At 39.7% G+C, this 17792-nt stretch overlaps 1 protein-coding gene across 1 annotated transcript in view; it reads left to right on the top strand.

Annotated features, from left to right (window-relative positions):
- LOC142007955 (histone deacetylase 9-like) overlaps window positions 1-17792 on the top strand; it is a 488069-nt gene that overhangs the window by 345170 nt on the left and 125107 nt on the right. The window contains 1 exon segment of the mRNA XM_074984651.1: window positions 7852-7914. Coding sequence (XP_074840752.1) covers window positions 7852-7914 — 63 coding nt within the window.

The raw sequence follows: 17792 nt of genomic DNA, 5'->3' as shown, positions 1-17792 counted from the left end.
GGGCGGACTCAACAGCTAGCCGCTCCCTTAAAGGGCCCCTCCCAGACACAGTTGCACTAAACAACACAAGATCTACAGAGCCGACAACTGGTTGCAGACCCTGTGCATGCAGCATGGATCCCCAGCTGCAGCAGCAGCAGCCAGAAGCCCTGGGCTAAGGGCTGCTGCACACGGTGACCATAGAGCCCCGCAGGGGCTGGAGAGAGAGCGTCTCTCAACCCCTCAGCTGATGGCCACCATGGCGGACCCCGCTATTTCGATGTTGCGGGACGCGGATCGTCTACATGTGCCCTACTTCAATGTTCAACTTCGAAGTAGGGCGCTATTCCCATCCCCTCATGGGGTTAGCGGCTTCGACGTCTCGCTGCCTAACGTCGATGTTAACGTCGAAATAGCGCCCAACAAGTGTAGCCGTGACAGGCGCTATTTCGAAGTTAGTGCTGCTACTTCGAAGTAGCATGCATGTGTAGACACGGCTTAGGGGTGCGTCTACACTAGCTACTAACTTCAAAATTAACCTCAAAGTTAGGCACTACTTCAAAGAAGCCAGCAGAGAGTCAACGCACATTTTCCCCTTACTTCGAAGTTAACTTCCAAGTAGGAATCCCAACTTTGAAGTCCTTACTCCATTCCTGGGAGTGGAGTACTGCCTTACTTCGAAGTTTAACTTCAAAGTAGGGTGGGTGTGGACACTCAACTTCGAATTGCTTACTTCAAAGTTGTACTTCAAAGTAAGCAACTTGGAAGTTATTTTTGTAATGTGGACAAAGCCTAGCTGTAGAACATACATGGGGGAAAATGAAGAGAAAACTCATGTGCCTGCATGAAAGGGCAGACTTGAAACATGCTTAGCTTTAGAAATAATAATAATAAAAGAAACAGATTTTCTTCATATGTGAACTCTTTTTCCTTCCCCTTTAGGGTCTATAAAAGATGTACATAAGCCAATGTGGTCACAGTGTATTGTACGTGCTGATTCAAAAAAGCATTGAAATATGATTAAATCCCATTGAAATCTATAGGATTTAGGCATGATTAAGTGTTTGCTGAAAAGGGATAGATTTACACATATTTAATGTTAATCATTTTTTTACTGAAGTTTTCAAACAGTATCAAGGTAGCAGGGGGTTGCTTGTGCTTTGGAGGACAGGATTAAAATTCAAAATATTCTGGGCAAACTGGAGAAATGGTCAGGGATATGTTAGAAGGAGAGCTGTAAGCAGGAGACAAAAAGTAATTCTTCCATTGTACCCTGCCACAGCTGGAGTAGTGTTCTGTTCTGTGCGCCACATCTCAGGAAAGATGCAGACAAATTGAAAAGAATCCAGATGACACCAACAGAAATGATTAAAGGTCTAGAAAACATGATCTATGAGAGAAGATTGAGAAGAACTTCCACTTCTTTAGTCTGGAGAAGAGATGATTGAGGGCAGGCAAGATAACAGAGGAACAGAAAAAGTACAAGTATATAAAAAGTTGTTAAAAGGAGGAGACTGAAAAATTGTTCTTGTTAGCCTCTGATGATAGGACAAGAAGCAATGGGCTTAAATTGCAGCAAGAGAGGTTTAGAATGAACTTTATTAAAAACTTCCCAAGTGTAAGGGTATGTAAGGACTGGAACAAATTACCTAGGGAGGTTGTGGAATCATCCTCATTGGATATTTTTAAGAACAGGCTAGACAAACATCTGTCAGTAATGGTCTTTTTATTGTGCCATCCTGCATCCAGTGTAGGGGACTGGACTAGATTACCTGTTGAAATCCCTGTGGTTGTGTCTACATGGCAAAATTACCTCGTAATAATGGAGTTATTTTGAAATAACTTTGGCGGTGTCTAAATGATGCACACAGTATTTCTAAATGAAATTGAAGTAGAGAGTGCATAATTTTGATTCAAAATAGGCACTATTAAGACATGGAATAGTGCTATCTCGAAATAAGAAATAATGGGCTCCAGTGGCACTATTTTGAAATAGCACTATGGATCCAGAAATGGAATTACAAAATCCATTTTCTGTGTGGTTGTGTTATTTCAAAATAAGATATTTTAGAATACCTGTTTTGGAATATCATATTTCTGAATAGTGCTGCTGTGTAGACATAGCCTGTTAGTCCTACATTTCTGTCATTCTTCTATGAAGAATCAAGGTTGCAAAAGTACTCACTTATGACTTGCCTTTGCAATTTTTTTATTTTTCTTGAAATAAATAACATTTTTTGTAGTTTTATATATAGCATTTAAAATGTATGTTTTATGTATACTCAGAACAGGTGGTGGGCCAATGCATCTAAAAGCCATGAAACTGGTGCAGTTTTACCTCTTTATAGAAAGACATCTTAGCTGTGAGCCAAGGAATTCATGTCAGGCAATGTCTTAGAGTAGTCTGTGAAGAGTGAGCATGTCATGCGCCTTGTTCCAGGAACATGGAGCAGCATGTACATGGAAAACACCTTCATGAGATATGACCACGTACATAATGTCATTGGATCATCCTGAAACCAGAGACTCAGAAGATGTATATTCTTAGCCTCCACCTAGGAATGTGTCTGGTTGAAGATATTGCAGACATAAAGAACACCAGAGTCACAAATACAAGATCCCCCAGCTGCAGATGCTGGGGATAGAGAACCTACTAGTAAGTAACTAGACCCGTGTGTCAATTCCTTACACCCCACTCATTGCCCAGAATCAATAGTCAACATTGTCAGTGGTGGAATGCCACCAACATCCGTCAGCGCATGTGCAATGATTAAAATTGGAATTTACCAAATGAAAGAATTTGAACTTGACTAGCCCACAGGGTTCTGTGACACAATGTCGAGGAAAACAGAGATGCTAGCAGTGACAACAAAAAACAAAATTCCCAACAATGTGTGCAGATTGATTCAACAAAAATACGTGGTACTTATCTATTCAAGAAGAATAGTCCTACAAGCCAATTAGCAGGGTTGAACAAGAAGAATATTTTGTCATGTGAGTTGGCTCCAATATCAATCTCAATATTCTTTGGCTGTGGTGACATAAATATTACCCATGCTATGCCTAACATAAAGAAACAGCTGCAGGCAGAGGTGTGAGCTAGACATGCATCACAAGAAGTCACCTCCACAGTTATTGACAGTTCCATAGTTTTTAGGGAACTCCTGTCCACCACGCAATATCATCAAGGACTCATGATGAGTTTCTGAGGTTACAGTGACCAAAAGCCAGCAGGTAGGTGATGTAAACCTGTCCTTTGACAGGCATAAAGACTTCAACACAAGGTTAACAGAGCTAAAGAAGCAGGAAGAGTGCAACAGTTGAGTACAACTTCGCAGCCTCCTCCACAGAAAGTTTTCTTAATGATAACTGAAAATTTTTCTTCTTGCCAGTTACACAGTAACAAGTAGAATGTCTTCATGTCACCCTCCTATTTGTGAGTTCATTCATGGCTGATCACCCTGATTCTGGAGCTGCAGATCTTATCACAAAGGGGTAGATGTTGGTAGCTGTTTGAGGGGCATGGGACAGTTTTTGACTTTCTTTTCTTCTTCTCCACCTCTCCTCATCTGCACTGCAGCAGGACCTCTCAAATTGTGCCACTCCCTCATGGGTTACTGTTCTCTACTGGAGACAGTCTTGGACAAGGTTCTGCCGAGTGTCAACACCAATGCTGCACTTTTTCATGTGTGCCTTCAGCATGTCCTTCTGTTGCTTCTGCTGGTCCCCAATGCTCCTCTGTCCTTCCTCCAACTTGGAAAACAGGAGCTGCTGATCAGACATATGAACCATGTAACAAGTCCAATGATGTTGTTGATGAATGATAATTCTTCAATCCTGGTCATGTTTGACTCTCCAGGATGCGAGTGTTCATGTGCCTGTCCTCCCAAGATATATTCAGGATTCTCCTGAGTCAGCATTGACGATATTGTTCAAGTGCTTTCAGATGACGCTTGCATATTGTCTAGGTTTCACACATGTACAGTAGTGTTGGATCAACCACTGCATGGTATACAAGGAGCTTTGTCTTGGGGTAGATGTCCCAGTTGTCGAAGACCCTTTGTCTCAGGTGAGCAGCAGCAGAGTTTATGCAGCTCAGATAATGTTGAATTTGCACATCAGTGTCGATAAGACACAGTTGATTGGCATCATTTGTATGTAATCCATTTAAGACACGACATTTCACCAGTGACATGCAGTAAACCACAACTGGTTCATCACAAACAGTGATAACACCCCAGCTGAAATAAAGTACAGAGATGTGATGGTAATAGAGAGGACAGAGCTGTCTCTCATGAGGAAGCAAACAACATCCTTGCACAGCAAATAGAGATGGTTGAAAAACATAAACTCTTGGGAATATCATTATTATCAGATGATATTGACATAGTTGTCTTATTTTTGCACCATTACATTGAATGGAATGTAATATTTGAAATGATTTTGGAACTCCCAGTACTAGAGAGAAGTGTAATAGACATCCATCCTTACTCCTGTAAAGCAACCGCAGAACATTGTACGAGGACTGTTAACCGCCAATGCAGTCTCAGGTTATACAGCAGTTTCCTATTTTGACCTCGGCAAATGTTTCCTCCTTCTGGTCCATGACATAAATGCACCAGTGCCTGATGTTGTGGAAATTCATGCCTACAGACCATCAAACTGTGCTACCATGTCAGAAGAATGGCAGAAATCATGGGCAGTGGAGAGTAGCAAATGACAACACCAGATCTCAGTTCCGGGCCACTAACAGCTGAAGCATTGATAATAATATGTAAAATGGGAACATCTTGAAGTATGTGTGTTAAAGAGGGCTTTGGAACCAGGGGCACTAGTGCTCAGATCATGGCAGAATGGATGGATGTATGATGGCAGTTCTAAGTCTCTGTTTTCAAAAAACTGCCCCAGACACTTTTATGCTTGAGCCTCCATGTAGCTTAACGTTCATTAGGAACTCTTGTGAGAGTGATATGCCTTGTGTAGCTATGGGATATGATGTAACAGTGTCAACCACGCTGAGTGCAGCCAAGGAGGTGTGGCATGCGTATTGCAGTGCTGTGGGGAAAAAACAGCATTAGCATTTGCACATTAAATTTGTGATGACAAGTGACTGGTATTACTCATGTTCAGACAGCTCTAATTGGAATGAGAGAGATCACTAGTAATCATTTATAAGGATCCCATAGAGATGTATTTAGTTGCAGTTATTATTTTGTGGATTGATATAGGTGTGTTGAAGGTTTTTACATTAAAAAGAGTGGTCACAGTAGTATAAATTAATTGAGGTCCAGGCTATACCCCCAATTCACATCCTTGTGCATCCTTATTATTCAAATATTATTATTGTTTACTGATATTGCATGTGTTAAATACATGTGTCTCACTTATAAAAAATCCTCTGCCTTGATTTTGTGTACTCTAAATCATGCAAACTCTTTTAATGGTTATGTAGTGTGGTGAGGATGGAGTGAAAAGTCAATAACTCAATATGCCTAAAAGTGACAGAGAATCATCCTGGACAGATTCTTAAAATATAGGGTGTTGAGATACATGATCTTGAGATACTATCTCCACAAAAAACCTTGTATGGACCCTAAAGCAAGGTTGACCAGAGTGGCAGCTAGACTGTGGATGAAGGATGCAGTTGTTCCAACAGGCCTCCCACTGCTGACCCTCAGTGCACCTGTGGACTATATACATTTCCCAGAATCCACTTCTGAGAGCTGGGAGAGGAACTTTCTGTTGGGTGCCATAGGACATGGCAATTGAAATATTTGGAATAATGCTTGTGTGACTACTTGGTTACAACTGTAATGGTCCTTAGAATCAACACAACTGATGTAGATGCATAGAGTTGTTGTCTGTGCTGAAACTAGTTCTATCCTGTCTGTTCAGTAAGGTGCAGTTCAGTTCTCTATGCTTGGCTGAAGAGCAGAATAGAATCCGTAGTTCAGTTTAGTAACCTTGCATCTCCAAGAGAGAAGAGAGGTAGGGTTGAAATGTCTTAGAGATCAGTTGAGTCTCGAAAGGACAATTGAACATGTGCATCTGCTTTATTTGGCTTTCTAGAGAAATAACTAGCCTGCTGTGGTTGCCTTCTGCTTCTCAGAACTGGAATAATCGGATGCACTTATATTTTTGAAAGGTTTGTAGTTAGTTTATACTGTTCATATGGTCATTAAAAAGTGGACACCATCTGGCTCTTTGCACTAGTTATGTACACAGAAAACTCTAGGTAGCAATACTGAACCAACCCAAACCAAGTGAATCATCTGTAATATTGACTTACGTATGGACTTCTGTGTGTATAGGCAGGATGACCTGTGTATTGAATAGGCAAATACAGTCTGCGTCTACCTGTTATTTAAAATCCAATTAAATAGTTCTTGGGAGTATAGGGAGAAAAAAGAAAGCAACAACTGCATTTGGCTTTGCATCACACTATGGTTTGCAGGACATACGTGGCTTGAACATTGCTCTGAAAGTCTGAAAGCTGCTATTTTGAGTCCATGTTTCCTCTTAAACGAACTGCAGTAAAATGGTTTAGTGCTGAAGCTGCAAGAGAGGCAGGCTAATGCAGGTCTTGTCCAAATCCTAATAAATCAGTAGACTAGTGCATCTCTAATATGCTGTACTCCAGTTGAAAACAGACACGAGGACTGTGTCAATCATCCTCAAAATGAACAAACTGCTTATAATGCAAGTGAAAAGATGGATCCCTCATTAACCCGTCCCTCCCCCCAAGTGTTTGGTTTCAAAAGCCACTACTTCGGAGGTGACTGTAGGTCCTGAAACTTAAAAGACAGAAGCAAGATTCTACAGCCAACTGCAGTGTAGCCAGAGAAACAGGCAACAAAAATAGAATGCCAGGATTGCTGTGCGTGGGTGAGGCAGAAACCACATTATGAGCAAAAGCTTCCAGTATTATTTTAGAACGAATCCAGAGCCTTTCTCATTTTGTTCTCTTTTCACAAAAGGAGGAGAAAGAAAGAAGTCAAACATAAAGCTAGAATTTTAATTTGTATTCCCCCTCTCATTTCCTTGCTTGAAAAGCTGCTCAAAAACATAATTTGTACACAAATAGATTTGACAGTGGGAAAGGGTTAATTACTTTTGAGGACTGGCAAGGGAAATGCAGTTTGAAAGACAGAGACTGGACAGCTGTGTTTGCTGTGGTATTTTTAAGTGCATTAATGCAGGCTCCAATCACTCGGCCATGCTTGACCTATTTTTGGCTCAGGCTGGCCATTGTTCTATTTCTGTTGCCTATGGGCCACACTGTTGTTGATTCATATGCAAATGAGTTATCACTAGCTTCAGCCAACTTTGCAGACAGAGACTGCAAGGGAGATAGAGAAGAGAGAAAGGAGGAAGGCACAGGGACAGAAACACTTGTCAAGGCTGAGGGTAATTGAAACTAAGCCCTCAGGGGCTGCAGTCCCTGGAAACGAGGCTTATTTGGTTTTATTTTTTTTAAAAGTTGCTTTAGTCTCCCTCCCCTCCCACAAGCAAGCCTGAAGCACAAATCCATTTCTTCATCCACCTGCTCTTGGCTTCCAGAACACAACTATTCCAACTCAGAGGTGCATAGTCCACTGAGTCCTTCCTGTTATTTTGCAGCAGACTGGGGCAAAGTAAAAATGGATTGTCATTGTGTTTTGTTTTTTAAATAGATATGTATTCAAATACTTAAATGCTGTTAAGAACCAGCGTCTATTATTTCGTCCTCCCCCTATGAAGGAGATAGGCTTAGAGAGGGTTGTTCCTGACGCCCCTGTTTGGTACAGTGATGAATCTTTCGTGTAGCTGAAGTACCGACTGATTGGAATATGCTGCAAACAATTTACGAGAGCGAATCGTGTTTTTCCTCAGATGGAGTTTCTGGACGTGAACAGCTCTTTGCTCAGCAAAGAATGCACAGTATGATCAGCTCAGGTAAGAGGCTGCTCAGTAACTAAGGCTTCTGTGTTTGGAGGGTGACTTTCTCAGGAAATACAAACTGTCACAGTAAATTCTGCTTTAAAGAATTGGTTTTAATTTCAAGTTATTTTATTCAGCTTCTTATTAAATGATTGTCTACTACAACAATATTATTTGGACACTTGCTGCTGCTGTTGCTGCTGCTGCTGCTGTGGTTTTCTTTTAAGCTTGCTGCTTCCAAGCAGTAAGAAAACTAGCAAGTAAAATGCAGCTTGGGTCCCCCGCCTTGTTTTGTGATGGCAAAATGGGGCTTGCCAGTGTTGCAGGCTCAGTCAGAATGAGATTCCATCAAACAGGTCTTTATCAGCAGGCTGCAATTCATATAGCCCATCTTAGTCATTTTTTCATGCCTAATTTTGTAAGCAGGAGTAGGTCTTTTTGTTTCTTTTTCTCACATTTACAGATATTTCTGCAGAAGTCCTTTTCTACTTTCATAATGCTATCATTTTGACTATTCTAAAGGAAATCTGTGTCTTCTTACATAGGGCTCTTGTTACTTTAAACCTATTACTTCACCTTAAAGGTACATGCTTGTACCTTTATCTGCCAACCTTGGCACCGCCAGACAGATGTGATGACTCACTGAAATGTAAGTTGGATTTGTTTTTAAAGCAGGCGTTTTAAAGCAACAGTTACAGAATAATAGCTATCTTCCAGTTTTGAAGACCTTGTATTTTCTAGTTTCTGCGATATCTGTGTCTTAGACTTCTCATCTGATGCACTGAAAATGAATTAAATAGCAAGAGTTAATAAGATAACTTAGTAAAAGAACCTTGAGCATAAGTCAAATTAGGCCTCTCTCTAATTAACACTTTGAGGCTCTGGCTTTAATTTTATAGAGCTCTCTTCACTATGTTTTGGGCACAGTGCTGTGTGCTTCATGTGCTTTCCAGCTCCTGGTCTCTGGTTCTCCTTTATTAGCTTGAAAGGTTGGCTTTACATAAGGCCTGCCTGTGAACTTTTTTGTGAAATATTCACATAGATTTCAGTCTTAGTTAACCCCCTAAAATGGTAACAAAACTTGGCAGGGTTTCCCTCTTTCAAAGTCTGAGTGTGTTGGAGAGAAGAACCCTTTTAGCTGGTTGGCACCATGTCTGTTCTAATGGTCATACCCTTAGTCTACCTGTTGAACCTTTTGTTATACATGTACATGTTTCATACCTGCTTCCTTTCTTGTTTTGTGGAGAGAGATGTGCTTAGAGTTGTGTTTGTTGAGATTGAAGAGCAGACTAATGGCTTCAGATATTAATATAAATGATTGTATTGTGAGAGTTTGTCAACTGGAAAGTCTGCCTTTTCAGACAAAACTTACATTGTCTTAACAGGCCTAAAGATAATGGAATGGGAGAGGGAACTTTTTACTTGCATGGTTTAGTATTATCATTTGTGAAGGGTTGTTTTTTTTTTTTTTTTTTTTTAATTTTCTCCCATTGTGACTCAGGTTTTGGTCTCCAAGAATTTCAAAAGCTGGAGTGTGTGTGTAACAAAAATCTGGGGTCAAATTTGTCCATAAGTACAAACACAAAGTATTGGCTCAGATTAGGCAATGAACGAAGGGCCTGTCAAGTTTTTTACAGCCCTTCCAAGCCACCTAAGCATAGACCTATTGTTATTGTTATTGTCACAGGCCTACCATGCACATATTAGTAGTTGTATGTTGTTTTTTTAATTAACACCAACATAAGCCCAAGGCTTGCTATTTTCTTTTCCATTTAAAAAAAAGCCAAATTTGAATTTAGGTTTGCAAAGTGAAAAGTTAGTGCATAACATAATTAGCTGATTGGGTAAAAAAAATAAAGCCGATACCTTTCTGGGAGATTATTGCTCTACATTCCTTTCTTGGAGACAAGAATACCAGGTAACATTTGATTTTTATATAGTATGATTAGAGCCATGTAACATATCTAACTTCTGAAGCAATAGGTAATGTTTTAATGGCTTTCTTTCTTAACTGGAAGGCAAAATAATATTTTTCCAAGTGAAAATTTTTAAAAATGTGATTTTGTTTTAAACAAAAATTTTCTTCAGTATGTATGCTGATCTTTAAAATATACAAATAAAATACAGCTAGTACATATTTTACACAGTCTACAGTTTAATCCATCTTATGTGTGACTAGGGGGTCCAGTGGTGCTGCTAGTGACCTCTAAAGCTTTTGACTTTAGGAATTTGCAGGGTTGGGCCCAAGAATTTGGTACAGGTTGAACCTCTCTAGTCTGGCACCCTCAGGAGGTCAATATTGTGTAGCACATTACCAACACGTCCACTGATTACTGGCTTCTTAGATGATATTTTGGGAGAAATTACAGCTAAATAACAGCACAGAACACAGAGCCAGGACTGGTGGCTTTAAACAAACTCTATGGGACCATGGAAAACTTGGCCACACCCATGATAAGTGGTCATCCGGCTAACTAAAATCATGCTGGTCTACCAGATGATAACGGAGGAGGTTCCACCTGTACATGGTATTTTCCATATTTTGGCTGATGTGATACAGAACTTACAGAAAATGTCACAACAATAGATATAAGCATCCTTAGTATTTTATTAGTTTTTATTTTTAATTGGAAAGATCCCCCCACCCCTCCTATAGTATTTTAATCATGCTGTTATGTAACAATAAATGAAATGCCACTGTATCTTAGTGTGGTTTAAAATGAGCCCTCCCCATTTCAGAAACTCATGAAAGACAACTGTGTCAACAGAACCTGCTCAATTGCTTATAGGTAAGAGAAGTTGCCCCTCGTATGATACTATATGGCTGTATTAGACAGGGAAGAGGGTGGCTAAATGGCCAGCTAATTGTTGTGGTTTGTGTGCGTGCACTAATAGTTTAGTGATCTCTTTTCTCATTTAGACATGTGTGACTTCCACTCCTATTAATGAGCTACATATATTAAGTGAATTGACTGCTTAATATTTACTGGGCACCCTTAATCACTCAGAAATCTAAGAATTAGCACAAATTTAGCACTCAATGGATATTTAGATTTGCAAATCTCCAGATTCACTGCGAACACATTCCTCAGGTCTAATTTTAAGATAGATGGAGTCACCCTCAAAGGAGACAGTTCCAATGGGCATCTGATATGTATTCGCAAACCAACTTGTCTGAGGAATTTCTAAGAATATCAGCCATATGAAATACTCCTGTCATGTGAAGCAGCACTTCTGGTATTCCCTTAATTACTGCTTTCACTGCCTGTCTTCATCTCAGCTTGTAAATCATATTATGAATGGGATGATCTGGATAGGTACCAATCAAAAGTCAATTCATGAATGGGACAATCCAGATAGACACAAAAACGAGAAGCTATATAATTACAAACACCTACACCCTATGTCAGATTATAAGAATATCAGCAATCCTGAAAAAGACTGTACTTTGTGTTGTTTGTGATACTCTTTGCTCTGAAAATGCCCTGCATGTACTGAGCAAGGTTTTTCAACAAAACAATACTGATTAAAGTTATGGTATCATGGTTTCTTATGTATTTTAGACATAAGAAAATGAATATTCTCTCTCTCTCTGTGTCTCAGTTTTAAGGAAAATATGCCTTTCTCTTGTCAATTTCCCCCACAAAAGTGTGGAAAGTGTGTTGGGTCAAAATGATCTCTGCTGAAAGGCTAGTAAGCTTAACTGAGCAAGGAAATAATTTGCACAGAACAATAATAATTGATGTGAAATACTAGTAAGTTTATTTTTTAGAGGAAGGCAACTAATTTGTGTCGGACAATAATTGGATTAAATGGAGATTAACTAGTCATGAACTTGGCTTTTATGTAGGGGGTAGATATAGATTTACCATGTTGTGGGGATACATGGCTTTCAGAAGTAAACTAAAGATTATGAATCCCTTTGGTTATTAAATAAGAAAGGTAGAAATGCTAGTACTGCTTTCCTGGTCATATTCCAATGTGAATTCCTGCATGTTTCCCTATGCTCTATCAGCATTTGTATTTAAAGAATTCTTCTTTTCCCATTCTATACTGTTGTTTTGAACTTATGAGCCTGATCGAAGCTCAAGAAAGAGCTTGAGTTATAAGACTGAATGTGCCTATAACTTGCTGGCCCTACACAAGTTACGTAATTTCGTATATCTCAGTTTTTCCCCTCCTGTAAAGGATGCTTATCAGGCTCAGGAGCATGCGCCAAAGGGAAGAGAATAATTCAAAATGACTTATCTCATTAATGTGGCCTCTCTTTCTGCTTCCACAATACTGTATCTGCAGTTTCCTGAAACCTAGTCAGTGAATATATTTTCAAATATTTTACTCTGTGGTTCGACCAAGAAATTCAAGTTGCATTGCTTAGGTGTGAGTGGTGGAATAAATCTCACTTGTTGTTTCTGTTGTGTGGTTGGATAAATGTGAATTTAAATGGCCGACTGCAAATACTAGTGTGTGTGACTTTGAAATCCACTTCTCACAACCCAGAAAATTAAGTTGCTCAAATGCATAGTGAAGTGAAAACAAAAAAGCAATCCAGTAGCACTTTAAAGACTAACAAAATAGTTTATTAGGTGATGAGCTTTTGTGGGACAGATGAAAGCTCATCACTTAATAAATTAATTTGTTAGTCTTTAAAGTGCTACTGGGCTGCTTTTTTGTTTTCATAGTATATAGACTAGCACAGCTATCTCTCTGTTAATAGTGAAGTGAGTGCAAAGCACTCATAGAGGTTACTAAATCCAATTTGCTTGAAGATTTGCTCTAATATTAATAGAAAACTTGTATTATTTGCCATTTCAGTTGCATACTACAGTAAGCTCTTTCATGTCCAGCAGCCCCAGATTGCCAGATATTAAAATATTCTGCATAACAGAGGGGTATATCTAGCAATGCATAACACTAAAGAAAAACAAGATTAGCTATTAAGAAGCAAACAAAAATGTATGCAGAGTACTTTATTTACCAACAGCAGTAGTATTGTACACTGTAAACTTATACTGTATTTACTTTATTTTTTTGTATTTACTTTCACTATACTGTACTTATGGAAAACATAACTGAAATTTACGTATGGTTAGAATGCTGGTTATTTGAGAGTTCCAGATGATAAAATGCCAGATGAAAGACTTGATTGTACAGTAGGGTCTCAACATTCACAAACCTACAGTTCACGAACTCAGTTATTCACGAGTGGACACTTCCTCGGGGATCCAGGAAGAATGCCAGCAGCTGCGGCTTCCCCCGGGCCCCAGGCAGGAGTGCTGGCAGCTGCTGTCTTCCCCCAGGGCCCCAGACAGAAGTGCCAGCAGCCGCTGTTTCCCCCGGGGCTCCGGCAGCTGGGCTCCAGGTGGGAGCGGCTGCCATACAGTGTTCGCAAAATTCAACTTTCGTGAGGGTTCTCAACATGGAACCTTCATGAATGTTGAGAACCTATTGTATATAGAATGTTATTGGTAAGGGGTTGTATGGATCTTGTTATCTTCAGGCAGTGGCACTGAAAACACTATTGCAAGAAGGAAGGGAACTTTTAAAGTTTCCTTGAACTTGTGCTTTTTTGGCTTTCTCTTGAGCTCTGGAAAAAGCTGAGCATTAAGCAAATTTCAAGAAAGAGAAAATATTTTGCTGCTATAGATATGAACCCCAGAAACTCTTTAAAGCATGAAGAATGTGATGATTTTTCTGCTAAGCAAATCCGCTTCTGTCTCAGAGATTCAAATGTAGAAAATAGGGTCTATTCAGTGATATATCTGTTGAAATTCTGAGGCCTGCCATCACTATTGATAACATTAGAATAGCCAAAGAACTGTGGGTCCTGCAGTCCTCCTGCAGTGAAAACTCCCATTGACTTCAGTGAAAGTTTTGCCTCCTGTAGGGCTGCAGGACTGGACACTGATACTCCAGTGAGCTGTGTGAACAGTTATGGGGACCAGAGAACATTGGTAGATTGGTGCTGTTTTGAGTCACAATGTGTTTGGACGCTCTCATTCCTAAAAGAGGGCATGAAATGAGCCAATTCTCATTTCATCATGTCTTGAGATATTTGATGTTTTTCTTAAACATTGGATTATGGGTTCCCAAGTTTACGTGAAAATCTCAGCCTTCACTGAATTTCTAGTTCTCACTGTTATGAAGAAATGTGTAAAATTTGAACTCTTAAAGGCACAAAAAATAGATGTCAGATAAAAACAGTCCTGTATATATGTATGTGTAAATCACTTTAAAACTAGTCTCTTGAATTCTGAATGCTTGGCATTGAAAGAATGCAGTTGCTACTTGACTGAACTGCAGGAGTTGTTAACAGCAACAACCTTAATGTATAGTGCTTGATAATTTTATACAGGGGAGGACTTAAACTCTGGTTTTTGCCTTGTTTTAGTTGAGCCACATGTATTCAAATTTTCACCTCTACTTCACTAATTGGTATAAATTGCACTTATAGGTAGATAGCATGAACCAAATTCTGTCCTAAGGTATACCTATGTATGAACCCATTGTTTTAATGTAATGAGTGTAAGGAAAGTATCTGTTCCATTCAATATATAATTTGCATGGTCATAGCTTTAATCAGACTTCCATTTCTGAATTAACCATTTGCTTCCTTTCTCTTATGCAGCATTTGGAGAGCAAAAACTGTGAAAAGGTAGAATCACTGACTATGCTGCACATAAACCGTGTGTGTGTGTGTGTGTGTGTGTGTGAGAGAGAGAGAGAGAGAGAGAGAGAGAGAGCATTTGCCAGGTGAGGTTTCACATGGTATTACATTGTAACTCAGTATAAATTGGTATAGTTTCTGTTGTTTAAAAATACAAAACAACTCAAACATATTCTGGGATAAGATGATGACAGATTATTGTTAAATGCATGAAAATATAATATGCCCTATGCTGTGGATCTCTTTAGCAGGCTGACTCCAATGGGTCAGTTATTCTTAGCCTTGTTATTTTCATCTTGTGGCATTACAGGTCTAAGATTAGCTTGTTAGGCGTTATCATGCCATCTGAGTTACCTCCTAATATAACTCTACACCGGAATGATTATTTATAGGCAGAGCATTCTGTCATTTTTGGGTTATTTCTAGTAGCTTAAATAAAGAAGAGCAACATTCAAGAAAAACCACAGATTCCTTCCTGCTGCCAAAACAACATGATAACAGCCTGCTAAGGAGTGATGATATCGTTTAAAATGTGTGCTTGTAACAGATGCAACATCCTTTTTATCTCCACCACTTCAGCTAAAAAGAGGTGCCTTCGGGGCGGGCTCTCTTCTACTCAGACAGAGAAAGGGGTACAAATTAACACACCATATCAAAGGGACACACGATTTCAGTACAATGACAAGGATTATCCAGGTTCTATTTTTAGGGGCAGGCACCATTGAGCTCTGTGTTCAGTGTGAACATGTCACACACACACACACACACGCGCGCACACACACACACACACACACACACACACACACACACAATTCCTCCAGCATTGATCCTTCTGGTGAAAACTCATTAACCACAATAGAATGATTTCTGTTTAATTACATGCCAATGTGCATTGTAATTCTCCAGTGCAGTTGGCAAATTTAGTCTTTAACACAGTTTTAACAATCCTCCCTAAAATTCTCACCTTTAGCTGCCCCCCCACCCCCCAAATCAGTGTGATTGCATAGATGTAACAAAGGGCAATTTTAGTCTCAGTGTAGGTTTTGGAGGAAATGTAAGAAGGAACAATGAGGGTAATTTAACAGATTGATACGTACATATTGGCCATGTCTACATAGTGTGCTGCTGCGGGCAGGGTCCTGCAAATGAGAGCACTCGACACTGCAAATGAGGACCGCACACCTCATTTGCATACTCTTGTGTGATCGCTGTCCTGGCACAGGCATCTGTTGCCACAAAACAAGCCATAGAGACAGGGTTCTGGTGACCAAAACCCCCTTGCCAACAGGCCCTTATCCGTCATTTTTGTCAGGGGTAAGGGGCTGTCAACAAGGGGGATTTTGGTCAACAGAACCCTGTCTACATGGCTTGTTTTGTGGCAACAGAAGCCTTGGCCAGGACAGTGATCACGCTAGAGTATACAAATGAGGTGTGCGATTTGAAAATCAGCAGCTCATTTGCATTGTCAAATGCCCTCATTTGCATGACCCTGCCCGCAGCTGCACACTGTTGTAGACGTGGCCATTGACTGTAGGTCATTATTCGTGGAGATGGTGAAATGTACTGCAGTAATATCCAGGAAAATCATCAAAACAATCTAACATGCTTTCTCCCAAATGAAACAGCTTGTTGTAAACCTCATGTAAATTCCTGATTAAACATAATATCCCCCGATTAAATACACTTTGGAATGCAACTGTTTAAAACCATGTTCCCTCTAAACTATGTGTTTGTGCAGCCAATCAGCAGAGATTCAGATGCTGCCCAGCTGATTAGCCGAAAGCCCACAGGTAGTTTTTTGTTCCTACTGGTGGTGCACATTTGCATGTGCTTTGGTGCACATAAAAGATTTTGTTCTGCATATGGATGGAAAAGAATAGAGGGAACATTTGTTTTAACCCTCCTTGAAAAAAAAAGTTGGTGTGTTGCATATGGTATGGCAGATTCTGCATTGATGCTAACTTCGTATTTAGCACACGATATGCAGTACTTCTGGTTTTGTCTGCTAGCCACTGTTGTACATTACTTTGTCTACTTTGGCATGATCATCTGAACACAGCCGATACATCTGCATTACTTGTGCATTACATGTTTTGTGTCTCCTGATTATAAACCACTTACTGCTTTGAGAAGTGTACAAACATGACAAGAGCTTGAAGAATTCAGGCTCTTTGTTGATGAGGGTGCTTGAAATGAGGGATGGTTCATTCGAATGATAGCACATTTCTTCTGGTATTGCGACTCTGTGTCATCAAAATGAGAATAGACCAAGTACAAAATGAACTCTTTCAAAATGCCAATTTTCTAAATCATGTTTTTACAATCAAAGGTTATTCTTCTCTCCCATGATGCATGCAGCTGGAGGTATGCATACCCTGGGGAGGAATGATCGCTATTCAGTTTATGTGCAGCTTCAAATGGAATAATGAGAAAGCTTAATGTTAATTCAATAATTCCCCCCCACCCCCCAGCCTTTGTTCTGTTCTTAATCCAAGTTTCCTTTTTGATTTCTTTGTGCCCAAGGCCAGCACCCTGTTAGTGTTGAGCGGTAATAATACTGCAGGGATAAAAGAATATAGTCTCTAAATGCAAAATGTTATATGGTAACTACGTTTGGTTTCTCCTTTTTCATGCAATCACTGTAAATATGTTAGCAATTGACTTTATTACTTAGCCCTTTGTAATGCCACTCTCCATTGAAGATATTTTTTTAATTTATCTGTATGATCCCTAGTTTGCCTGGCATTTTGAAAGGCATGGCTTTTTCCTAGAACCCAGTCACTATTATATTTTCATGGGTCTAAAAGAATCTGAACAACTGAACTCCGTCTTGTAGCCTGTTGTTTTTGAGAGTCGAATATGTTAGAAATGGCCTTGAAACTGCATGAAATGCATATGGAAAATGTGTAAAGTACAACAAGGAACATGAAATACCTTTTAACACAAGCTTTCAGGAAGTTTATTTTGTGCTAAATAATTTCAGAGAGATTTAATATCTTGAAGGACAAGAAAAGAGTAGAAAGAAAAGATTGCCTGTATAGCTACGTCTACATGGCCCATCCCTTTTGGAAGGGGCGTGCAAATGTGGCCTATCAGAAATGCAAATAAGATGTGGATTTAAACATCTTGTGCCTCATTTGCATATTTCCACGTAATCTGGCTTCTGGAAAAGCCTTCCGGAAAAGCAGCTGTGTAGATGTGGTTCCTTCGAAAAGAACCCCTCCCC

This window comes from Carettochelys insculpta, chromosome 2 (assembly GCF_033958435.1).
Source record: "Carettochelys insculpta isolate YL-2023 chromosome 2, ASM3395843v1, whole genome shotgun sequence".
Lineage (NCBI taxonomy): Eukaryota > Metazoa > Chordata > Testudines > Carettochelyidae > Carettochelys > Carettochelys insculpta.
The sequence above is the reverse complement of the archived record's forward strand: the minus strand, read 5'-3'. Positions and strand labels throughout refer to the sequence as shown.